The 26294-nt window shown below is 45.0% G+C and overlaps 1 protein-coding gene across 1 annotated transcript; it reads left to right on the top strand.

Moving 5' to 3' along the window:
• Window positions 1-1746: 1746 nt before the first annotated feature.
• On the top strand, window positions 1747-25365 carry LOC136508262 (probable protein NAP1). Its single transcript, XM_066502913.1, is given in 30 exon segments — window positions 1747-2038; window positions 3034-3445; window positions 3557-3631; window positions 4285-4365; window positions 4446-4526; window positions 4633-4715; window positions 12592-12676; window positions 14037-14162; window positions 14288-14395; window positions 14779-14823; window positions 14904-15046; window positions 15392-15524; window positions 18009-18113; window positions 18273-18351; window positions 18807-19000; window positions 19712-19857; window positions 21411-21492; window positions 21592-21702; window positions 22085-22210; window positions 22293-22408; window positions 22494-22590; window positions 22961-23104; window positions 23106-23225; window positions 23227-23475; window positions 23477-23551; window positions 23553-23962; window positions 24266-24475; window positions 24571-24781; window positions 24783-24946; window positions 24948-25365. Coding segments are annotated over 29 exon segments (4077 nt in total). The 5' UTR covers window positions 1747-2038; window positions 3034-3070; the 3' UTR covers window positions 25051-25365.
• Window positions 25366-26294: the final 929 nt, after the last annotated feature.

The following is a 26294-nucleotide window of genomic DNA, read 5'->3' as shown; positions in this document are numbered from 1 at the left end:
TTGCCCAATCAATTGCCATTACCATGACCTAACTTAATTGCCTCTGTAAAACACACGTTAGTCATAATAATCTCGTATTGTCATTAATCACCGAAACCTAACTAGGGGCCTAGATGCTTTCACCTTTCTCTGAAAGATACATCGATTATATTAGAAAACAAGAAGGCTAAACACGCTCCATAAAACAACAGAGCAACAAAGAGGCTGAGCAACAATAACACTAACTACCGAAAACAACAACTGAAAAAACGAGCGTGGATTGCTATTTTCCTGTACCAACTGTAACACTCTAATAAAGTCCAAACGGTTTAGATCCACTCTACACTCCTACCAACACACTCACAATTTTGTTCTCGCTTCACATAGAAGGGTTAATCAGGATTGGTAATATGCATTTTAACCTTATATGTTAGTCTAACCCAGCCTTAAACAACCAATGTGAGACTAAACTCTCACAATCTCATATCATCACACGACATGAGCCACCATGGAATAAATTAGGTCAAATGCCATACCCATCTCCGTGAGGAGGGAAAATCATGTTTTTCGTCCTTGCTAGAGCTTATGGTGGGGAAGATTTGGTCTATCCAGCCCTAGCATTAATACATTATGTAGTATAGATGACAACTCGAATTAACTTAAAAAGGAAACAACAAGGTGTACAAAAAATGAAACAACAATTTATAGAACGAATGCTCAAATAATGAACTTTATTCGATACATAAATATAGTCCAACATTACTATATTAGCACAAATAAATGATTACAAAATTAATTTTGGAAGACGACCTTTCCTATTTCTACTAGAGGCAACCACAAACACCATCGCCTCTGTAGTTGCCTCCAACATTTTTAGAGGCGGACATCTGAACAATCCATCCATGAAAATAGGAGTCCAGACCGTTCAAAACCCTAACGAAGCTCCTTAAGACGTCTCGTGTTCTCATTGATTCTCGCCGAGTCCCTTTTCTTTTGCTGAGTCGCTGCACCCGACAATGTTGACAATGTTTGATTTTGAAGACAAACATTATTGAACATTTTTTTTGCGAGAACATTCTTGAACAATTTAAAGCAATTTAAAACATCTCATGGACCGACCTTTTTTTGGCTTTTGCCGTAACACACAAACAAAAACCTAGTTAGATACAAAGGACTGCTTGGCAAAACCCTATAGCTGATACTTAGGATAGAGCTTTTTGGTGGAGCCCTGCCGAACACAACAGCTCCAGACTAGGCATTGGATGGCTCCTCCTTCCAAATGCATGGAGCTGTACAAACGCAGCTCCCCGCAGAGAGGACATAGAGATGTTTGATGGAAATGAATACCTATGCCTGCACTAAAAAAATTACAGCAACCACACTGGATTACCACCCTCTTTCTACCTTATTCTCACCGTTCGAAAATAAGTGTTACTAGGGTAATCATACTGGTCAAACTTTTTAAAATTTAACTAGGTTTATATCAAATATTTTATATCTTTAAATAAGTTTATTATAAAAATAAATTTAACTATCTATCTAACTGATACTAGTTGCGGTCGCGTCGTGGTTGCTCCTCCGTTGGTGCCGGATCGCGTCGATGCTGGACGAACGGCCGGGCCGCCGTTGGTGGAGGAACTCTCGGGGTACAGCCGTCCAGCGAAGCCTCTGTCGCAGGCGGGCACTCCGCTCCGCTGCAGCAGCAGGCCAGAAGGGAGACCCACCCGGCCGCGGGAAGAAGTGGGCCCCACCGCGCAGCGCCACGAGAGTGGGGCCGGGATGCCGTAATTGCGTAGGCTCTCCGTAACGACGAATCCGGCACTCCGAACCACCGCATCCGTCCTCGTCTGGTCCGGTCGCCTTCCGTCGCCTACTCCCCTCCCACTCCCCTTCCACGGTTCCACTACCTCCCTCCCATCACGTCGAGGCGGGGTCCTACCGAGTGGGACGCCTCGCCACCGCCGTCGCTGTTGCTCCCTCCCCGCGCAATGGCGCCGACATCCCCGCGCTGAGCGAGCCCCCGGGGGTGGACCTCCGAATCCGCGCTACCGTCCCGCAGGTGAGCCCGTCTCCTTGCTGATGCTGCTGCTGCGCCTCGCTCTCCGCCCGGCCCGGGGTGTGCCGATGTTCGTGTCCCCAAGCAATCCCTGCAGTAGTGAAATGCCGCCGGGTTCCATGTCGATTCAGGCGCTCCAACTTGCTCATCTGCTTTGCTTTCCAGAGTATCTGTGCTCATCAATTGCAAATTATCCTTCCTTCGATTCCGACCTCCTCGGGTGCGCAGTGCGCTCCTGCCGTCCTGCGTGCATTCCCATTTTCAATTCAGCGCTGCTTGGCGTGCGTTCGCCGCTCGGTGGCCATTCCTGTTGGCGTCGGCGACGTGCGTGCGTGCGGCCGAGCGGTCGAGCTGAGCAGACGAGCCGCGCTATCTGGCGGGGCGGCGCGACCCCACGCCCGAGGGCAAGCGGAGGCCGAGCGGCGCCGTCCAGGCGGCCTACTGACCGGCAGCCCAGATCCACAAGTCGCGCGGCAAGGGCTCCTCTCTCTGACTCTCTCCCTCCCTCCCTCAGATCCGACCAAATTGGAAGAGGAAGGACACGACAAACCTTCATTCCTATGTTTGGTTCCTCAATTACATTCACAGCATCAACCCCACTGGTGGGGAAAGGCAGCCGTTTTTTTTTTTTGGAACAAGGGTAGCGTGGACACGGTTAAAATTAGGGTGTTTACTTTGACACATCACACATGCATGGACGTATAGTGGCCATAGGTTGTGTTTGCTGTTTCAAGCTTCCTGCAGCGCTGTTCCTCTTCCATTATGCTTTATTTAATTTTAAACCGCTTCATTTATCCATTAGGCTACTAGTGGGCATATTTTGATGGTAACCGATGGCATGCCTGTAATTTTAAAATGTGAATTCATTGCCTGTTTTGTTCACCAGGGCGTGAAGTGGGCTGATGTAGGTTGACTATGTCATTCGTTCCAATTTAACTCATGCATGTGTGGGCAGCATATGCTTTTCCTCAACTTATGCGTCCATACTTGCAATGCAGTTGAAGACCAGGCAGCTGTTCTCTACTTAAGGAAGAGATGGCCCATGTTTCGTTCAAAAGCAAAGATGTGGACGGCGGTATGTCCCGATGGTCTGAGTATCTAAGTGTTGAAGAACCAATTCCTTCGGCATTGGCAACCTGGAGGAACATGGGTGTTGATGGGCTGCAAGGCTCTTCTGCTGGTGGCCACAGACATCTTCAGATGGAGCCAGTGGTTCAGCTGTCAAAGGTTGCAGAAGGCTTGCTGGCCAAAATGTATCGGCTGAACAGCATCCTGGACTATCCAGATCCAAACACGCACACGTTCTCAGATTCATTTTGGAAAGCTGGTGCCTTTCCAAATTTCCCAAAAATTTGCATCACGATGTCAAAAAAGTTTCCTGAGCATCCAAACAAGCTGCAGCTGGAAAGGGTAAGGATTCAGTTTTCTTCAGCTGTTCACAGCTCATCTGGCTCCCTTCCTAGAGTTCATTTAGTTTAATATGGTGGTGACTGGCGAGTCAATCACTCTGATGCTTTGCAGGTAGATAAGTTTGCTCTTGATGCTTTAAACGAGAATGCTGAAGGTTACATGCACAATCTTGAGCAGTGGATCCTGGTATGTGCCAAGCATATAAAGAAATCTGAACCTTTAGGGTAAACCCCCCTCTTTCTGTTAATGAAATATGTGTTGCAATCCAAAACATGTGTGTATGGTATCACCCAAGTCTGTCCAAATTGTGGAAAATGGATTGCATCAATTGATCTATGAGTTTTACTATATTCCGCTCTCAGTAACCGAGCATCTTTGTTGAACTTATATGACATAGTACCTCACCTACTCTAATTCTGTGTGACTTATTGCACTTGCTCATTTTCCATTTGTCGTTTCACCTGATACGTTTTCCAAACTTGGGTTCATCAGACATGGTATCTGTGAAGGCTGCACATGCTAGCACGGTCAGCCTTTTTTTTGGTAGCATAACTTCGCTGCCCCTAAGTCTGCATGAGTATCGAGCTTACTATATGAACCAGAAAAAAAGGCTGTACTTGCAATTTACAAAAGGCTGGTTAGAATACGTGCCAACAGTTGGTACCGTAGTCCGTAGCTGGAGTGATGCACTGCCCTGAACTAACCGTTGTCTTTCTATGCCATAAAAGTGTATTTAGAAATTACTGACTTACTAGCTTAGGTAATTACCTTCATTCCCACTGACGATGTTTTTTTCTCTCCTCATTTTGCTGATTTCCTTCCAAATTTCATCCCATCAGTTGCTTCTTGATTTGCTGGCATTTCGTGAACAAGCTTTGCGACTTATTTTGGATTTGAGCAGCACGGTCATAACATTGCTGGTAAGAGATCTCTTGGTCTTGATTGAAATGACCTGTCGTTATTGTCTGCGTAATCGATTATGTTTGCATTGTTTTCACAGCCACACCAGAACTCTTTAATTCTTCATGCTTTTATGGATCTGTTCTGTTCATTTGTCCGAGTGAATCTTTTCTCTGACAAGGTAACTGTGTTCTTAATTTCATTATATTTGAAATATATTACTACTCTAAATAGTAGTATTTTTCTCTTTTACCAAAATAATATCCTACCTGAACTTCTGTTTGCAGATGCCAAGAAAGATGATCCTCCAGGTTTACAACATCTTGCACGTAATGCTAAAGGATGGTCGTGATTTTGAGTTTTATCACCGGTATGGGCATTACCTTTGGAAAATAAAAGTTGCTTCCACCTTTTAAAACCTTTTTTAGCACTAGGATTATATTGTTTATCGTAATTTGTCATTTCTATATGCCAGTTGCTGGTATGTTATAAAAATTGCATGAAAACAAATATAGATCATTCTTTATTAGTTAATCATGTGTGTTAATATTATTCTTGATTATTGCTAAAATGAAAATACAAATATGCGTGCAGTGCAAAACATAATTAAAAAATTGAAGATCAACAGTCTGTAAGCCCGAGTATGCTGCTTTTTAAGTATTGGCACTATTAGATTACCATAGTGTCTCCTTGGTTATTGTGTTAGTTACTCCTAATTACTCTGCTATGCGCCACCCTATGTGGGCTTAGCCCCTGGCCTTCCTAGGCTAAGGCTCTCTATATTTGTAATCCCTGTGTAAACATAATTTAAGTCAGATTGGCATTCTGCCTTCATGGTATCAGACGCCTAATTCGGGTCCTGTGCCGACCCTTCCTCTCCCGCCCACCTCTCTGCTTCCGCACGCTGCTTCCGCCCCTTCCTCTCCTCTGCTTCCGCTCGCGCCCATGGCCGCTTCAGCCGCCGCACCGCCTCCTCTCACCGGCGATTCCAACACCGGCGCCTCGGCTGCTGCAGCCGCTGCTACTGCCGCCAACACGGCCCTGCTGCGCGACGATGCCACCGCGGCCGCCCTGCGGCTCGAGGAAGAAGCCACTGCCACTCGAGCGGCCAACACCGAGCGCGCCGTCCAGCTCCAGAAGGAGGCGGACCTTCTCAAGTCCGCCGCCGCCGCCCAGGAGCACGTCCGTGCTGCTGCCGATGCCCTGTCCAAGGAGCGCGCACAGGCCGACGCCCTGGAGGCGCAAGTGGCTGCCATTCGGGAGCGACTTCGTCTGGAGGCCATCCACGACGATGAAGCCCACGACAACGACGAGCACTCTGTCTCCTCTGAGGCTGCTGCTATTGCGCACCTGCACAGCCAGGCCTGCGTCGTCCAGAACATCAAGTATCTGGTCCCCATCGTCCTCGACCCCACTACAAGTGGCGCAGCTACCTTCTCCTTGCTCTTGGTCGGTACTCCCTGAAGGACCATGTCCTTAGCGACGATTCCCGCCCCACCGATCCGGTCTGGTACCACATGGACTGCGTGGTCGTCTCCTGGATCTTCAACAGCATCTCCACCGACCTCCTTGACATCATCCACGAGCACGATGGTGTCACTGCTCGGGTGGCTTGGCTTGGGGTTGAGCAGCAATTCCTGGGGAACCGTGAGTCCCGGGCTTTGCTCCTTGATGCTGAATTCCGCAACCTCTCTCAAGGCGATCTCTCCGTTGATGACTACTGCCGCAAGATGAAGGGCATGGCTGACGCCCTCGCTGATCTTGGTGAACCCCTCAACGACCGCACACTGGTGCTGAACGTCCTGCGGGGCCTCAATGAGTGGTTCTAGTTCATGGCTCAACTCATCACTCGGCAGAAGCCGTTCCCTCCGTTTGCGGACGTCCGCACTGATCTTCGTCTCGCCGAGCTCAACATGGTGCAGCCCTCAGCGGCTCCTTCTGCCCTTTTCGCCTCCTCATCAAGCAGGCCGCCCTCCACTGCGCCGGCATCCAGTTCTGCCTCTCCGCGCCCCCCTCATCCTCAGGGCGTGCTCCCTACCGGTAGGGGCTCTTCAGGCAGTGGCCGTGGCCGGCGTCGCCGCGGCGAGCGCAACCAGGGCAACCAAGGCGGCCCCCAGTGGCCGTCCTCTACAACCCGTGGTCCGGATCCATTCACATATGGCCCTGCCCCACGCCTGGCGGTCCTCGCACTCCACCAGCACGCGCCGGCGTCCCTCCTCCTCAGCAGCACGCCATGATGGCTGGCGTGCCTTCCCCTGGCTACCTGGCACCTCCACCAGGACCGGGCCTCTACTCACCGGCGCTGCTACCTACTCCTCATGCGCCTCCTCCAGCGTGGTCTCCCTGGGATCCTCATTCCCTCGCCCAGGCTTTTAGCACTGTCTCGCTCACTCCACCCACTCCGCCGAACAGCACGGACTGGGTTTTCGACTCCGGCGCCTCCTCCCACATTGCCTCCAACCCTGGTATTGTTACCCGCACATCCTCTTCCCCCTTTCCCTCCTCCATCGTGGTGGGTAACGGTGCCACTCTCCCTGTTGTTGGCACTGGCTACTCGATCATTCCTGGTCCTTTTCGCCTTAACAATGTTCTTCTTGCTCCTGGCATTATTAAAAACCTTTTATCAGTTCGCCAATTCACTACTGATAATCATGTTTCTATTGAGTTTGACCCTTCTGGCATTTCAGTGAAGGATCTTCGTACCAGGCACGTCCTCCTTCGATGTAACAGCTCGGGGCCCCTCTACACCTTGCAGCTACCATCGACGCCTTCTGCTCCCTGCACTCTTGTCGCCACTCCTTCATCGTCCATCTGGCACCGCCGTCTTGGTCACCCCGGCAAGGAAGCTCTTCAACGCCTCACTCACTCTTCTTCGATCGCCTGCAGTCAGCCTGCTGACGACCATTTATGCCATGCCTGTCAGCTAGGACATCATGTGCGTCTTCCGTTTACTAGTTCTTCGTCGAGGGCTTCCAAACCATTTGATCTGATACATTGTGATTTATGGACATCGCCTGTTCTCAGTGTATCTGGATTCAAATATTATTTAGTTATCCTTGATGATTTTTCTCATTTTCTATGGACCTTTCCACTTCGCCTTAAGTCTGACACCTTTTCCGCTCTTTCTAGTTTCTTCGCGTATGTTCGTACTCAATTTGGGTGCCCCATCAAATCTGTCCAATGTGACAACGGTCGCGAGTTTGACAATTCTGTCTCCCTCATCTTCTTCCTCTCTCATGGTCTCTCTTCGCATGTCATGTCCCTACACCTCTCAGCAAAATGGCAAAGCTGAGCGCACCCTCCGCACCACTAACAATGTCATCCGCACGCTACTCTTCCAAGCGTCCATGCCCCCCTACTGGGCCGACGCCCTTTCCACTGCCACATATGTTCTTAACCGTCTTCCCACCAAGACCCTCAACATGACTACTCCCTTCTTCGCACTCCATGGTACTCCACCCTCCTACCATGAACTTCGAGTTTTTGGGTGCACCTGCTATCCCAACCTCACTGCCACCACCCCCCACAAACTTGCCCCATGCTCCACTTTGTGTGTCTTCATCGGCTACTCCCCCGATCACAAAGGCTACCGGTGTCTCGACCTCACCTCCAACCGTGTCATCATCTCTCGTCATGTCATCTTCGACGAGACGACTTTTCCTTTCTCTGGACACCGGACCTCACCTCCCGAAGAGCTTGATTTTCTAACTAATGATGAGCCTCTACCAGCTCTTTCACCTTCTGCAGGTACATCTGTGCGGCCTCTCGACGCCCCTCTGCAGACCGTGCCGTAGGCTGCGTCCGAGTTGCCTGACGACACCTCGTCGGTGCTCTGGCCCCTCAGCCCGGCTGGGCCAGCGTCCCGGCTTCCTCCACCAGGCTTCTCCGCGCCTCGGCACGCACCGTCCGTGGCACAACAGCCACGAACGGTGCCTTCAGCGCCCTCCCAGGTGTTCCCGTCGGCCCCAGCAGCACCCCCTGTGCTGCCTCTGGCAGCTGCCCCGGCCCCAGCAGCACCCCCTGTGCCGCCTCTGGCAGCAGCCCCGGCGCCCCCTGTGGCCCCGCGTGCTTCCCGTTTCAACAACATCTACTCCCGGCGCCCTTCACCAGCTGCTCCTCCTTCACCGCCGACACCACCACCAGCTGCCGCTCCTCCTCGCCGCTCCAACATCATCCCATCTCCACCACGGTTCATCAAAGCTGATCCTCAACGTCCTGTTGGTGCTGTCCCCATCCCACCGGTCGACAATACTCATGGCATGATGACCCGTGGGAAGTCTGGATACATACAGCCGCGCCTCCATCTCCACGCCGAGGCTCGGTCCCCGATTCCCCGGTCTTGCCGCGACGCCCTTGCTGATCCTCACTGGCGTCGCGCCATGGAAGATGAATATGCTGCTCTCATGGAAAATCACACTTGGAACCTTGTTCCTCGCCCCGACAAGGCCAACGTGGTCACAGGCAAGTGGATTTTCAAACATAAATTTCACGCTGATGGCTCGCTGGACAGATACAAGGCTCGTTGGGTTCTTCGCAGCTTTACACAGCGTCCCGGTATTGACTATGATGAAACATTCAGCCCCGTTGTCAAACCTGCAACTGTTCGCACAGTCCTCACTTTGGCTTATTCCTGGGACTGGCCAATTCATCAACTAGACGTCAAAAATGCTTTTCTCCATGGGACTCTTTCAGAAACAGTGTACTGCTCTCAGCCAACAGGGTTCGCCAACTCAGCTCTTCCTCAGCACGTCTGCAGGCTCAACAAATCTCTCTATGGCTTGAAGCAAGCCCCCCGTGCATGGTACAACCGTTTTGCTTCATTCCCGCTCTCCTTGGGTTTCACTGAAGCAAGATCAGATACATCTCTCTTTGTTTACCATCGCGGTACATAGACCATTTATTTGCTGCTCTATGTGGACGACATTGTGCTCACTGCCTCCTCCCAGCAGCTCCTTCGCCGGGTCATTGATGCTTTGATGAAGGAATTCGCCATGAAGGATCTTGGCCCACTTCACCACTTCTTTGGCATGGCAGTCCAACGACGGGGTGACACTTTATTTCTCTCCCAGCACCAATATGCTCTGGACATCCTGGCTCGCCATGGCATGAGTGACTGCAAACCATGCTCCACCCCTGTTGATACCTGCGCCAAGGCTTCTGCTGATGATGGTCCTCCTGTTGCTGATCCCACAGCCTACCGTAGCCTTGTGGGAGCTCTTCAGTACTTGACCTTCACCCGGCCCGACATTGCTTATGCCGTCCAGCAAGTTTGCCTTCACATGCACGATCCTCGGGAGGTTCTGCTGCCAAACGGATCCTCCGCTATCTCCAGGGTACTCTTGATCATGGTCTCATTATTCCTCGGACTTCTCCGACACAGCTCGTCGTCTACACTGATGCTGACTGGGCTGGCTGCCCGGACACTCACCGATCCACCTCTGGTTATGCTGTATTCCTAGGTGGCAGCCTTGTCTCCTGGTCTTCTAAACGACAGCCCACTGTCTCTCGCTCTAGCGCTGAGGCAGAGTACCGTGCTGTCGCCAACGGCGTCGCTGAAGCTTCCTGGTTGCGGCATCTTCTCCAGGAACTACACCACCCACTCGACTCCGCCTGCATCGTCTACTGCGACAACGTCAGCGCCGTCTACCTCTCCACCAACCCTGTACAATATCAGCGCACCAAGCATGTGGAAATCGACCTCCATTTCGTCCGAGAACGCGTTGCCATTAGTGCTGTCCGTGTGCTTCATGTGCCCACCACCTCCCAGTTCGCTGATGTCTTCACCAAGGGTCTTCCTTCTTCTGTGTTTCAAGAATTTCGTTCCAGTCTGAATGTCCGCTCTAGCGACGTTCCGACTGCGGGGGGGTGTTAGATTACCATAGTGTCTCCTTGGTTATTGTGTTAGTTACTCCTAATTACTTTGCTATGCGCCACCCTATGTGGGCTTAGCCCCTGGCCTTCCCAGGCTAAGGCTCTATATATTTGTAATCCCTGTGTAAACATAATTTAAGTCAGATTGGCATTCTGCCTTCAGGCACTTATGTACTTTATTGATAAATATAAATCTTTTTTTTCCTTTGAGATCTGTGCATTATTTCATTAAGAAGGGAACAGTACAATGGGAGAGGAAGAATCCCCTACCAACTACAACAAGAAACAGAAAAAAAAAAAACAAAGGACACACGCGGGGGGCTACAGTACCGCCCATACTAGCAAACAACATGACCGCTATGGCCGTCCTGAGCATCACTAGATATAAATATAAATATCTTAATCGCTCTTATAAGAATTTTAAATTTAAACACTGTCATTGTTGCATGTTTTCAATGTATTATTGTTTATATCTGGAGTGGTACCACAGACTGTAGCCTGTGCACTTACTGCTCTCTCCGGCCATAAAAACATGCCAATTCGGACAAGATTTAGCTAAACCTTATATAAACTACAAACATCAATAACTTTTAATTGTTTAGTTTGAAAACATTTAAGTTATATGTGTTGAATCGTCTTGAAAAAAAATACCTGCAGCATCTCATAAATCTGAAGGATTTTAAGGATATACTCTAGAAGAAATTAGTGGTCAAAGGTATGCATCGAAGAACATGCAAAATCAAATATCAAGTATACCTTTCCCAACCCACCAAGGAGGTGCTGCTACCTCTAGTTGATAAAGTGGCTGATCTTCTCCCAGGGTGGAAGGCACAGCTAATGAATAGGGCTGGTCGATTGATCTTGGTGCGGGTGGTCATGACAGCCACCCCCATTTATTTAATGATTACCTTTGATCTCCCTGAATGGGTAATCAAGGCAGTGGATAAAAGGAGGAGAGGATTTTTATGGAAAGGGCAGGAACAAGCAATGGAGGCAATTGTTTAGTTTCATGGGAAAGGGTACAGCGCCCGCTTGAGTTTGGTGGCTTGGGGATCCATAATCTTGAAAAACTTGGCTGGGCTCTTAGGATCCGTTGGCTTTGGGCCCAAAAAACAGACCCCTCAAGACCTTGGGCTGGTTTTCAGGTTCAAATTCCTCAGTGCGCAGAAGCAATGTTTCGCTTGGCGGTTGACTGTATTGTTGGTAACGGGGAATCAATCTTATTCTGGAAGGACAGGTGGCTGAACGGCAGAACCATCAATGAACTAGCCCCAAATTTGATCAAAGCTATTCCCAAAAGGTCGCTCAATAGAAGGACAGTAGCTGAGGCTCTAAATAATCGGAGATGGGCGGCAGATATCAAAGGTGCGCTAACTGTCCAAGTCTTGGAAGATTATCTCAGTATTTGGGATCTAGTGGAGGGATTGACCTTGCAGCAGGAAGTACCTGATCAGTTTAGATGGAAGTTAACTCAGTCAGGTACTTACACCAGCAAATCAGGGTATGCTGCTTTCTTTGTCGGGACCATCAAATTTGCACGATGGAAGAAGATTTGGAAGAGTTGGGCTCCACTCCGGTGCAAGTTCTTCATTTGGTTGGCTATCAACAATTGTTGTTGAACGGCAGACCGACTTGCTAAAAGAGGCTTGTCCTTTTTGTGATCAAGAGGAAGAAACCATTCAGCACATCCTTGTGGGCTGTGTCTTCACCAGGCAGATTTGGTTTTCAATTCTCCAAGCCCTACATCTACCTGCTCTAGTGCCCTCAACGTCAGACACTAAATTCTCTAGCTGGTGGAGGAAAGGTCTTCGGCTTATTCCAAAAGATTTGCAAAAGGGGTTCAAATCTTTAGTTATTCTGGTAGATTGGGAAACCTGGAAACACAGGAACTCTTGTGTTTTTGAGCATGCTAGGCCTAGCATTCCAGATCTGCTCCGAGTGATAGCTGATGAATGCAGTTTTTGGGGGTTGGCAGGAGCTTCTAAACTCCAAGAGCTCCTTGCCCGGTCACTGTCCTTGGCCACTTAGATTGTGTGTAGGTTGGTCAGGGTTCTAGTTGTTGCTTCTTTTATTTTTCTGTAAGAGTTTGCTTCCTGTTGGTGGTGTGTGTGTGGGGGGGAGGGGTTGAGTTTGTTTGTACTTGGCCGGTTCCTGCCGGCCCTCTGTTTCTTTCTTCTTAATGAAATGACACGCAGCTCTCCTGCGTTGTTCGAGAAAAAAATATCAAATATGTTTGACTGGAGGGACTATTTAACCCCATCCCTGTGATATTCTTTTTGTGTCATGAATGGTTTATTGTTACCTTATCATTTTTTTGTTATGTCCAGTCTAGTCTATAGATTCTTCTTCACTGACTATTGTTTATCTATACACAGATTGGTTCAATTTGTGGATTCTTATGATCCACCTATCAAGGGGTTGCATGAGGATCTTAATTTTGTGAGCCCAAGAATTGGAGAGGTGGTACTCATGTCATTCTCCATTGCAGTAGTAATAACTAGGAATTAAGCTTCATATGCTATTTGAGTGTTCAACTCTTAAATGTGTTACATGCTAGGCTACTTCCTCCCATCATTCAGTACTATGATCATGAAATAGGCTATAGAAAAAGCTTCTTAGGGTCAGTTTTGCATACTTGCATTAGCATTGAGTATATTTGGAGGGCCAATTATTTTTCTTACAATCTGTTGCTTGACTAGTTTTGTGATTTTTTCCCATTTGTTTTACTTGTCGTTCTTATTGCCAAGCTTTTTTTTCCTTCTGTATCCGATACCTTATCTCTGCTGTTATATTTAATATAAAGGATGGGATTCGAGTATGTTCTATGGATTTTGTGAGCACTTGATGTGGCATTGAGCATCTTCTGTAGCAGAGATTGTCTACACATCTTTATTCACAGGGTGTATGATATTAAGATCAATGCTTTGTGCTATGAATTTATAAATTGAAATACAATATAGATCAGCAGTTAAACACTTTTGAAAAGCACATGCATTTTGTTAGTACCTTTACAGCATCTGACTTAGATTTTCTATCTAAATTGTTTTTTGGTGCTTTGACTGTATATGAGATGTGACTTCGGCACTACTATTCAGGAGGAGGAAGATATTAGTTTGGAAGGTCAAGTAGTGCCTAGGAAGGATACCTTTCGATATTTAGGATCAATGCTACAGAGAGACGGGGATATTGATGAAGATGTTAGCCATAGAATCAAAGCAGGATGGATGAAGTGGCGGCAAGCATCTGGTGTCCTATGTGACAAAAGGGTACCACAGAAGCTAAAAGGCAAGTTTTATAGGACGGCGATTAGACCTGCTATGTTGTATGGTGCAGAATGTTGGCCTACCAAAAGACGACATGTTCAACAGATAAGTGTCGCGGAAATGCGTATGTTGCGTTGGATTTGCGGTCATACAAGAAGGGATCGAGTTCGGAACGATGATATACGTGATAGATTAGGGGTAGCACCAATTGAAGAGAAGCTTATCCAACACCGGTTGAGATGGTTTGGACATGTCCAACAGAGACCTCCAGAGGCACCGGTGCGTAGTGGAATCCTAGGCCAGGATAGTAACGTGAAGAGAGGCAGAGGAAGACCGAAGTTGACTTGGGTAGAGGCAATAAAAGGAGACTTGAAAGGATGGAATATACCCAAAGACTTAGCCTTAGATAGGAGTGCTTGGAAGACAACTATTCACGTGCCTGAACCTTGATTGCTTCTGCTGGGTTTCAACTCTAGCCTACCCCAACTTGTTTGGGACTTAAAGGCTTTGTTGTTGTTGTTGTTGTTGTGCTTTGACTGTAATGTTTTGTTCCTCAGGTCCTGGAAGCTGTTGGCCCAATTATCTTCCTTTCAACTGATACAAAGAAGTTAAGGAACGAAGGTTTCCTCAGTCCATTTCATCCACGTTATCCAGACATCCTAACAAATTCCGCCCACCCAATGGTTAGTACTTCAACTGTTAGAGATGATAAATCATGAGAGCATAAATGTCTGTTCATTATTCTGCCAATACCATGATAAATGTGTATTATAATTTAGAGATTTAACGTGATTCTGTTTCCTTCCAGAGGGCCCAAGACTTGGCTAATGTCACATCATACCGTGAGTGGGTTCTTCTAGGATATCTTGTTTGTCCTGATGAACTACTTAGGGTTACCAGTATAGATGTTGCCATGGTATGCCCTATGTCTTTTTTTGTTCGTTTCGTACCCTCTTTTCCTGAATAGTTAATAATTACAGTGTATATAATGGTTTCAATGAGCACTTTACACTTACATCCACCAACATAGTGGCACATACATCTTGTTTTCTCACTCCATTTTATCATAAGAAGTCTTATGTTGGTATCTGGTAAGTCTCGGTTTGGTGCTATGGTGGCTTTTTAAAAGCATTTATTTATTTCTAATTTTAGATCGATTTGGTTGAAAGCATCTTTCATGAATCAGTTACAAGAAACTGTACTAGTATTAGTAAAGATTCACCAAACTTAGATTCCTCAGTGCAACCAGCATGTTATTTGTGATTTAGCCTTGATTTGTTTCTTCTTGGTCACTTTCAGGTTGTTCTGAAAGAGAACTTAATACTTCCTCTGTTCAGAGATGAGGTAAAATTAAAGACAATGTGGTAGCATGATTAATTCTTTGGTGTCACTATTCTAATTTGGTCTTTCATTTGTTTGTGTAGTACATCTTACTTCATGAAAATTATCAACTTTACGTTCTTCCAAAAGTTCTAGAATCAAAGAGAATGGCTAAATCTGGCCGAGCTAAGCAAAAGGAAGCTGATCTGGAGTACAATGTTGCAAAGCAGGTTGAGAGAATGTTAACGTATGTCCTGCACAGCCTTTTCATCTATGCTTTTCCCTATGCTCCAAAATAGCTTGTAATGTGAAGGGTTCTGTTGTTCCACAAGTTTGGGCTATTTACCTTATACTTTGATTATTGTTTTTTGAAGTCTTTCTGCATATTCACTTTTTTGGATTTGCCAAGTTCAGATAGCCTATTCTTGGTTGGTTCTTTTGACTTTTAACTTCATAACTTGGGAACTGTTTTACCTAGCATTTTTCCCTTCTGGTGTCATTGCTTTTTTTATTGGACTTTTTGATTTTATCTACTCGGCGTCATTCTTCAGAATTCAGATGTTTGTTAATGTTTTGTGTTAACTCTCTACAGGGAAGTGCATGAGCAAGCACTAGTGTCATGTGATGCTATGCATCGTGAAAGGAGAATTCTTCTTAAGCAGGAAATTGGAAGGATGGTTTTATTTTTCACAGATCAACCTAGCCTCCTAGCACCTAATATTCAGGTTCGGTGCCAAGTATCACATTTCGTTAACTACTAATCTATTACCTTTTCTTGATTGTTGTAAATGAGACCTCAAAGTTGATGCATTAGATTCTGGCATTTGATATTTTTATGTTTTGTCCAATATTAGTCTCTTTGAATGATGCTTGAGCTTCTGATGAAAAGTAAAATGTTTATAAATTTATAAGGTAACAAAAAACTGAATGATAAGGACAGTGTTATTAAGGCATCGCTTAAGCGCCAAAGTGCTGCACGCATGACGCCCACAGCAGACAACTCACCTTAGATTCGTATGGTGTCCACCTTACAGCTGAGGCGTCCAAAAAACGGTGCTTTGGCGTCCGAATTGTGCCAAATTGCTCGTGGCAAGCGCCATACGGGTGATCTGGGCAGGAAAAAGCGGGAGATCCATGGAGAAATGGCGGAAAAAATCGAGAGAGTGCGCGGGAGAAATAGAGCGCATGAGAGAGAGAGAGAGAGAGAGAGAGAGAGAGAGGGCGTGAGGGAGATTCTGCTTACCACTGAGCGGTAGAGGAACAGGAGGCCGCGCCCTCTTCCCCCTCAAGAATGGAGGCGCCTGTCGATCCTGAGAGCGCTGAGCAGTGAGGGAGGGGAAGCAGAGGGGCGGAGGGAAGCAGAGCAGCACATCTGGGCAGTGGTGGGGAACGAGAGAGAGTGAGTGGAGCGGTGGCGCTGGAGGGGATCGGGAGTTTGAGAGATGGAAACCTTTCTAGATGAAGCCACACCAGGAGGGGGGAGGGGCGCATGGGCTGCCTGGTGGGCTGGGCCAGCCCATTTCTTACTCTTCTATTCTTTTTCTTTTTTCTTCATCATCTATTGCTCTAAGCTGCTGTTTTAAGTTTTCCTTAAATTCTTAATGTAGAATATTGGGATAACACCTCACTCCCATTAGGGAGGGGTGGATCTCATATATATAGCCAAGATACAATATACATGAGTTAGACTTATACATATCTCTAATACCCACCCACAGTCACAACGGGAGGGAACTGGACGCAGAGACTGGACCTAAAGTCATTGAACAACTGTACAGGCAGTCCCTTAGTCATAATGTCCGCAAACTGATGAGCTGAGGGTACATGTAGCACTCTGAACTGCCCCAAAGCCACCTTCTCACGAACAAAGTGAATGTCAATCTCAATATGCTTCGTGCGACGATGATGAACCAGATTGGCAGGTCATGTAGATTGTGCTGACATTGTCGCAATAGACAATGGTCGCCGAAGGGATCGAGATATGAAGCTCCTCAAGCAAGCTGGCGCAACCAGCAGCACTCAACAACTGCAGTGAGCAACAGCTCGGTACTCTGCCTCCGCACTGGACCGAGACACCGTGGTCTGCCGTTTTGAAGACCAGGAAACTAGGTTGTCTCCGAGGAAGACGCAATAGCCTGATGTAGAGCGCCGAGAGTCTGGACATCTAGCCTAGCCAGCGTCGGAGTATGCCGTGATGGATGAGACGCTGCAAATGCCGAGGTGCAGACTGGCGTCGAGGGTGCCCTTCACATAGCGCAGGATGCGCTTGATCAGAGCAAGATGCGGCTCTCGCGGGTCGTGCATGAAGAGGCAGACTTGCTGAACGGCGTAGGCAATGTCCGGCCGAGTCAGCGTGAGATACTGCAAGGCGCTAGCAAGGCTCCAGGTATTCTGAAGGGCTAGCAACCTGGAGCTCCATCGGTGGCAGACAGCTTGGACTTGGAGTCAACCGGTGTTTCCGTGGGGTGACACTCAGCCATGCCAGCCCGCTGAAGAAGGTACGACGGCATACTGTCTCTGGGACAAGTGGAGGCCGTCGGAGGACCTGGGTGACTGGAGATGCCTGAGGAAGTGGTGTAGAGCCCCAAGGTCCGTCATGGCGAACTCGGAGCTAAGACGGTCGATGATGCGCCGCAGAAGATCCGAGGAGGATGCTTGAGTTAGACTTATACATATCTCTAATACTTAAGGCGTCGCCTCGCCTCACACTTTAGTCGCTTAAGCGTAAGGCAGTAGTCAGTCACCACGCCTCACCTTACCGCCTTGATAACCATGATAAAAGATGTACCCTACCATACATTTCTACCAGTTATTCTGGGGTGTTGGACATATTAGACATCTTTTTTTCATTTACACTTGTAAACAATTCAACTTTTATGTAAGGCAACTTATCTGTATATAATATCCTTTTTAGGGGAAAACAGTAGTATATTGCGCTATATATTTGTATTATTAATTAATAGTCAAAATAGAGGGTAATTCACAAGAAAGAGAAAATAAATGCAGAAGTGATTAATTTGGATTTACTAGCTACTGATGGATTTCCAGAGAATATTTCTCTGTGCACTAAGGATAACCTTGGTAGATTCCATGAGACTTGAGTAGGCTCTATATACTTTCAAAGATCTTCATGATTTCATATCGAGGGACACACCTAAGATCATGTTATTCCACAAGTGATGTACATATAATGCCGGTACATTGTGCAGATGGTCTTTTCTGCTCTTGCTTTGTCTCAATGCGAGGTGATTTGGTACTTCCAACATGTGGGGGTTGCAGCATCAAAATCTACTCGAGTGAAAACTGTTGACATTGTGAGTTACTCTGATGTTATTTTTTCCTTGGATTCAATGAATCGTTGTTTCAGTATTCTATTGCTTTCTAAAAGCAGAGGTTTCTCCTCATCTCAAAAAAATAAAATAAAAAAATAAATCGTTGTTCCCTTCCATACTAATTGTTGACTGAACTTTCAGGATGCGACAGACCCAACTATTGGTTTCTTACTAGATGGAATAGGCAAACTTTGTTGCCTGGTTCGTAAATACATAGCAGGTTCTTCCAAACCTGTTGCCTTATTTGAGTGTTTCTTTTAATATTTTTCCTTGTCTAGTCCTAGCTGTGCCTTATAGGGCAGTCATTGTGAGTAAAATACCTTATTATGATGTTGAGGTCAGAACAAGTGAACAAGTTTGTAGGCTTGTAGCTGGCATGCCCATTCTGGGCTAGTTAACGTTTGCTTAGTTCATGTTGCAAGCACTATCTTTTTAGAATATAGCGTATTAGATTCAACTGGTAGGATCATATTCATTAATATGAGTTAAGTAAAATTTTCATTTATGCCTTAAGAAGATTATCATTTTTCAGTGCTGAATTTATATACTGATGCACATCTCTTTATTTTTGGGCTAATAAAGTATTATACAAACAAAAAAACTTAAGTTTGTCCTAAACTAGCAGTGTTGAAAATTTTTCATTTTTTATCAAATGATACCTTTTCCTCTTTGCAGCAATAAAAGGTTATGCATTATCATATTTGTCATCCAGTGCTGGAAGAATACGGTTCTTGCTTGGTACTCCAGGAATGGTTGCTCTTGACCTAGATGCAACACTGAAGGGCCTTTTTCAGCAAGTCCTCCATTGTCTGGAGAACATTCCAAAACCTCAGGGGGAAAGTGTTCCTGCCATTACCGCTGACTTGACTGTAAGTTAACAACCTAATATCATATACAGATTTACTCAATGACCTATGATGATATACCTAATTTTCCTACAACTTCTGCACTCTTGTTGTCAATACGATTTTCTATGCCCAGTAATAGGTAGATTGATGCAAAGGTTTTCTTGTTGGTCCACACAACATTATACAATTTCAGTTCAAGTTTGTTATGCATAATTTCCAGCACTCACGCTTTCCCTCTCAAAACTGTTTCATTTGAGCAGTAGCACATGTTTTAAGTCTACATGTAGATAACTACAGTTCTAATATTTATCAAGATTCTGGATTGTAAGGTAGTTTTTGAATACTTTTCAATGGTGTTGTTCAAAAACTAACTTCTAGATACTGATGAGAATATATTTGCTTTACCACCAGAGCTATTTTTTGTTGATAAAAAGTGCTCACTTTGCTTCTCCTCGAACTCATTATCTGTGAATTGTGCTCTATTGAATGCTACCTTACTCTTTTCTATGTGTTGACAATTTTATGATTTTTAATCACGTTGAAGGTTGAACACCATATTCTATTGCTTGTTGAAACTTGAAAGCTTCACACCTTGGTTTTGGTTTTCTTTTACATTGCTGGTTGCATTAACCAGCGAAAAGTATGTCACCAACTGTGTATCTAATTCTATATGCTTAGTCTTCCATTTAAGTTTACCTTTTGAACTTTTCAAACCTGATATTGATGCTGCAGGATCTGCGTAAGCACTGGCTCTCCATTTTGATGATAGTCACGTCTTCACGATCCTCGATAAACATTAAGCACTTGGAGAAGGCTACTGTGTCTACTGGGAAGGAAGGTTTAGTGTCAGAAGGCAATGCTGCATATAATTGGTCAAGGTGATTGGAAAGATCTGCTTTAATTTGTGTTAGCTAGATTTTTATCTTTTTTTGCCAGCCAATATTTTTCTGAAAGGGTCATGATTTGGAAAATGCTATCCTATGTGTCAATGGCATGTGGCCCCAGGCCCAAGCATGGGATGGTAATTTCCCATTATGCGTCTTTGCTGTGGTTAATGTGGTATTGAGTTAACTCCACCTTCTGTAAGGTGCTTTGCATAATTGGCCCAACATAACAACAACAACAACATAGCCTTTCAGTCCCAAGCAAGTTGGGGTAGGCTAGAGTTGAAACCCACCAAGAGTCCCAAGTCACGGTTCAGGCACTTCAATAGCTGCTTTTCAAGCACTCCTATTCAAGCATAGATCTCTAGGTATATCCTAAGCTTTTAAATTTCTTTTTATTGCCTCCCCCCATGTCAATTTCGGTCTTCCTCTACCTCTCCTCATATTATTAGCTTGGCTTAGGACTCCACAATGCACTGGTGCCTCTGGAGGTCTCCTTTGGACATGGCCAAACCACGTCAACCGATGTTGGACAAGCTTTTCTTCAATTGGTGCTACCCCTACGCGATCACGTATATCATCGTTCCGAACTCGGTCCATTCTTGTGAGACCACAAATCCATCGCAACATACGCATTTCTGCAACACTCAGTTGTTAACATGTCGAATCTTTGTAAGCCAACATTCTGCTCCATACAACATAGCCGGTCTAATCGCCGTTCTATAAAACTTGCCTCTTAGCTTTTGTAGTACCCTCCAGGAGCTTGTCGCCACTTGATCCACCCTGCTTTGATTGTATGGCTAACGTCCGCATCAATATCTCCATCCCTCTGTAGCATCGATCCCAGATACCGAAAGGTATCCATCTTAGGCACTACTTCCAAACTCACATCTCCCTCTTCTTGTGCAACTCCGCCAAAGTCGCATCTCATGTATTCGGTTTTAGTTCTGCTCAATCTAAAACCTTTAGACTCAAGGGTCTGCCGCCATAACTCTAGTTTCCTATTTACTCACGCCTGTGACCGGAAGGTCCCGGGTTCGAGTCGCGGTCTCCTCGCAATGCACAGGCGAGGGTAGGGCTTGCCACTGACATCCTTCCCCAGACCCCGCACAGAGCGGGAGCTCTCTGCACTGGGTACGCCCTTTTTTTTTTGGCTTTCGTCCACTAACACTATATCATCAGCGAACAACATACACCAAGGGATATCCCCTTGTATGTTCCTGGTAACTTCATCCATTACCAAGGCAAAGAGGTACGGGCATAATTGGCCCAACATAAATAAATAATCCTATTTCATGCTCCTAAAATTACACTTTGTTTTATACCATCTTCATGCCATTTAAGTGCATGTCCCTTATCCCTATATTTTACACTACTACAAATATAGCTGGTAAAGTAGAATAACTAAAGTAGTTGCTTATTGTGCATGCATCTGTATAGTTCTTGTTCTCTGTTATTGTGCTTTTGGCAAGAACTCAAATACTTGAATTTGAATCAAAATTCTTTAAGAATCATTTGAACCTCACTAGAGTTAACATGCTCTGCAGATGTGTGGATGAACTTGAGAGCCAACTCTCCAAACATGGAAGCCTTAAAAAACTCTACTTTTATCATCAGCATCTTACCACAGTAAGTTTCTATTGCTGTGTGATTCGCATAGTCCTTTAAATCTTCTCTAGTAAGACTTTATGCTGATTATAAGTCCCTTTTTTTTGCTGGGACCCACAGGTCTTCAGAAATACAATGTTTGGCCCAGAAGGTCGTCCACAGCATTGTTGTGCTTGGCTTGGAGCAGCTTGCAGTTTTCCAGAATGTGCTTCTGCAATTATTCCTGAAGAGGTGTATATTTGAATTCATCTATATGATTTCAGTTTGAGCATTATTTTGATGCTTACAGCATCCTGAAGATGTGCTCTGCAACATGGCTGGCTTTGAGGATTAGTAATATATTATAAGGCGACACATATACTATTAATTTTTGCTTGGCAAGATGGACATTTGCTATGCTTGATCTGTTGAGCAAGAAGCAAGCCAGCCGCCTATGCCTTGGGATGTGAAGGCTTTGAACTGCCATTGACATAATAATCCTATATGCTCCAACTCTTATTATGACATAACAATATGTCCCCAATCTGTTACTGAGATTCCTCCTCTACAGGGTTGCACTTCTCTTCCGTGTTTGGCATATTAATTAGTGAATCTTTCTTTGTTTGCAATGTAGGTTAACAAAATTGGCAGAGATTCTATCTCTTATGTGGAGTCCCTTATTGAGTCTATCATGGGTGGATTGGAAGGTTTGATAAATATTCTAGATTCAGAAGGTGGATTTGGCTCATTAGAGATGCAGGTAGATAACTTCTGAGTTTATATTTATGATTTTTTGGCTCATAGGTTATATCTTTGAAGTCTCACTTCTAAAATCTTGCCAGCTTTCCCCAGAGCAAGCAGCTCTTCGCTTAAATAGCACAACAAGAGCAAAAGGTGTTTCAAGCTTGTTAACTCCAGGACATGAGAGCTATCCTGATAATAGTTCATCAATTAAGATGTCAGTCAATTTGTTACTTCACACCACTTTAAATATTTCCATCATTCTATTGACTTCAGTATAATTATTTATGCCTCAAAAACAGGCTGGAAGCTGCTATGCAAAGGCTGACAAGTTTGTGTTCTGTTCTAAATGACATGGAGCCTATTTGTGTTCTCAACCATGTTTTTGTTCTACGTGAGGTATGTACAATTTATGTTCACTGAGAGGAAGTAAATATGCATGTTTGGGAACCTTACAACATGTTAGGTTTTTAGGATAACAAATAATATGCCATAATAAGATGATTGGTGGTTCATGGCTATTAAACTGGTGGATAATATCCTTATTTTTCATGTTAAGGTAATAATCTTATGACAACAGGGATCTAAAAAGAACGATGCAAGGAATTTTGTATTTTCTAAAGGAAATTACTGCTTATGTTGTTTATTCCTTAAACTGGCATGCATATCCTTGTTTGACTTACACTTTTTTAGATAAAGGAAGCTTTTATTGGAATCAAGACAATTACATTGAGTTGTTTGACTTAACTAGATTCTGTTAATTTCACAGTACATGAGAGACTGCATCGTAGGAAATTTCAGGAGAAGATTTCATAGTATGATTAGAACTGAGAACTGCATTCAGCGACCATCAATCATAGAATCTCTTCTAAGAAGACATCTGGGCATCATCCATCTAGCAGAGCAGCATATTAAGTATGGACCTTACTGAAGGCATACGTGAAGTGCTGCTAGCAGAGAGTTATACTGGTCCATTTCCTAATCTGCAAATGTTTGAGACTCCAGTGGGGACACAAGGAGGGGGATCTGCTGTTCGAGACGATATGCAATTGGTATATTGAGAATGTAGTAAAGGATGCTTCTCGCATTGGAGTTGCTTTTGATGCAATCCAAAATTGCTTCAGGAGCTCACAACCTATTGGTGGTGGATGTTTAGCTGAAGCATTTACAGATAAAAGAGAACTTAAATCACTTGTTCGTCTTTTTGGTGGCTATGGAATAGATAAAATGGATAAGATGCTAAGGGAGCATACATCTGCGCTTTTAAATTGTATTGATTCAGCAGTTGAGGTCAAATCATGATGCCCTAGAGGGCCTAGCTGGAAGTGTAAATTCTGGCGATAGGATTGAAAGGGATGCGAAATCTGAAGCAAATTATTGATCTTGAAACATTGGCTGACCTCTGTATTCAAGCAGGGCAGGCAATAACTTTCCGTCGACTGTTGGTTGAGGCTGTTGGAGCAGTCCTTGAAGAGAAAGTACCTCTCATATATTCTCTGCTCAAAGGATTAGCCTTGCAGTTGCCAGACGAGGTACCTGATAAAAATGAGATAATTAGATTGAGAAAGGTTGCAAGCAGTGTTGGTGTTGGTGACAAACATGATGCTGAGTGGGTACACTCAATTCTGGCAGAAGCTGGTGCAGCTAATGATAATTCTTGGATCCTACTTCCATACCTTTGTGCTGCATTTATGGTGTCCAACATTTGGAATGGTGCTGTTTATGATGTCAGTATAGGTGGATTCAATAACAATTTGCACTGCCTAGCAAGGTAAGGACTTGTTTCCTATAATAATGTTTGACTGGTGCAAGTCTATGTTTGATGTCAACATTTGTTAGTCATCGGTATCCATGATAGACAAAGCCTCTTACCTTTGATTGTAGCTATTCTCATGAGACTAGCCTCTCACTATTATATTGACTATTGATTTCCTAAAATCCTCCTAGTGTTCACATTCTACATTATAGATACTTTTATTTGAAAGTTTCTATTAGACAGTTGATGGATAAAAAGGATACTATTAGGAATAAGGTACAGGTGACCGAATCGAATCCATCTCTTGTATTTGTGCAGGTGTGTAAGTGCTGTGGTTGGGGGAAGCGAATACACTAGGGTCGAAAGGGAGCTGCGAATAAATTCTCTTTCAAATGGGCATACAGATGAGCTGCAAGAGGCTGAGTTACCAAGCCGTGTCTCAGCAGAAGCGAATATTAGATCTTCTATGCAGATCTACGTCAAATTGTCTGCAGGGATCGTCCTGGATTCATGGAACGACACTAGCAGGTACTGGATTGACCTGGTGCACACTGCAATTTTTGGATTTTGGTTGGCAAGGTTTTATAGCTTGTTTGCTGGCTTTTACATGACACTAAATGCAGGCCACACATCGTTCCAAAGCTGATATTCCTGGATCAACTCTGCGAGCTGTCCCCCTACCTCCCAAGGAGCACCTTAGAAGTTCACATACCATACACCATCCTGCGCTCAATATACCACCAGCTATACGGAGCCTCACTGATGGCCTCGGAACTGATGGAGCAATCCCCAAGGCAGTCACCTCTGATCTCTCTAGCGCACGCGTCCCCAGTCCACAAGGCAAAATCGACCGGAGACAACTCCCAGGTCTCACACCTTCGAGCCAAGCTACTACAGCTCGTCGGGGTCCCAGCACGATGATGGCTACGATGCGGATAGGGGGACTGGACAGCTGCGGAGCATGAGACGCTCCGGACCTCTCGACTTCAGTGCGAGCAGGGAAGGTGAAGTTTGTCGAGGGCTCAAGCTCCGGGAGCAGCCATGGTGCTGGCTCGCTTCAGAGATTCGCAGTGTCGAGATCTGGCCCTCTATCATACAAATAGGACCGTGCAGTTGCTGCAACATGAAGTGAGCACCAGCATTAGACTGCTGACAATACAGGCGTAAGTGAATATACGATTGCGTGTAACTCTAGTGCGTGTTGGACTGTTGGTTCTCCTTGTACGTAGCTTGTAGCTAGTTTTGTTGTAAGTAAAACCCATTGTGTGTTGATAGTTTACTAGTGTAGTGTGCTTGTGTCGATTGTCATTAGATACAGTAAGTGATTTGAATTAGCTGTTGCTGGTTTGGTTTGTGTGTCAATGATACAGTTATTCGTTGATTTGCTTGATAGCAAAGTAAGTAAACCTTCTCTGTGCTGCGTATGTATTACTGAAATATAGATGTCATCTTTTGAAGCTGGTGCACAATCCATGTAAGCAGTCTTATAAAAAAAAACACAAAATCCAGGTAAGCATTGTGAAACCCTCTCATCTTTGATTGTTTCATGACCTCGCGTGCTGTCCCGTTCATGCTCTAGGCGAGGCTCCATCTGTGGCAGCACGGGCACGCGATGATCGTCTATATATTCATGTGTTACGAATTGGTGAGCTGAAATGAAGTAACAAGTACAGGATGGTTTGTTATTGATTTTGGGTTATGATTAACTGGGCTTGGGCCCCTGATCAAATGGTTAGCCAAGTGGCTGTTTTTTAAAAGTTAATTTGGTTGATAAATAAGAGTAAATGATATGCTACTTTATGTAATGAATCAGCTGTTAATATAATTGATCCACCCTGCTGCTGATGAGAATGATTATTAGTGCATCAATATTTCTCGCAAAAGATGGTTCGGCTGTACACAGCGTTAGCGACTTGGCCATGCCCTAGTTATTGCAATTTATTGTGTTATAAGTTTTTTTTTGCGGGTATATTGTGTGTTAAGTTAAAAGTTTAATGCTTATAGTATATATTTTATGCAAACAACAAATAATTTATATTTTATCTAAAAATGGATTCTAGATCCTAAAGTACCCTCTACAGTTAATGCAATGGTACAAACATTTGTCGCAGTCTAACGCCAAGACATTTAAGATGTTGAATTTTCTGTATCACTAAAAAAAGACATTTTTAGCGGCAAAGCTCTTTTTTAGAGACGACTTAATCAAAATTTCTCTCTAAAAATAGTTTCTAAAATGAGCCGCCTTTAGAAATCAGTTTTTCAAAGCAGCTAGTATTTTCAGCTGCCTCTAAAAATGCTTCTACCTTTAGAGGCGGCTATAGATCCAGTCGTCTCTAAAAATAGATTT

Source organism: Miscanthus floridulus, chromosome 15, assembly GCF_019320115.1.
Source record: "Miscanthus floridulus cultivar M001 chromosome 15, ASM1932011v1, whole genome shotgun sequence".
In the NCBI taxonomy this organism is placed as follows: Eukaryota; Viridiplantae; Streptophyta; class Magnoliopsida; order Poales; family Poaceae; genus Miscanthus; species Miscanthus floridulus.
The sequence above is the reverse complement of the archived record's forward strand: the minus strand, read 5'-3'. Positions and strand labels throughout refer to the sequence as shown.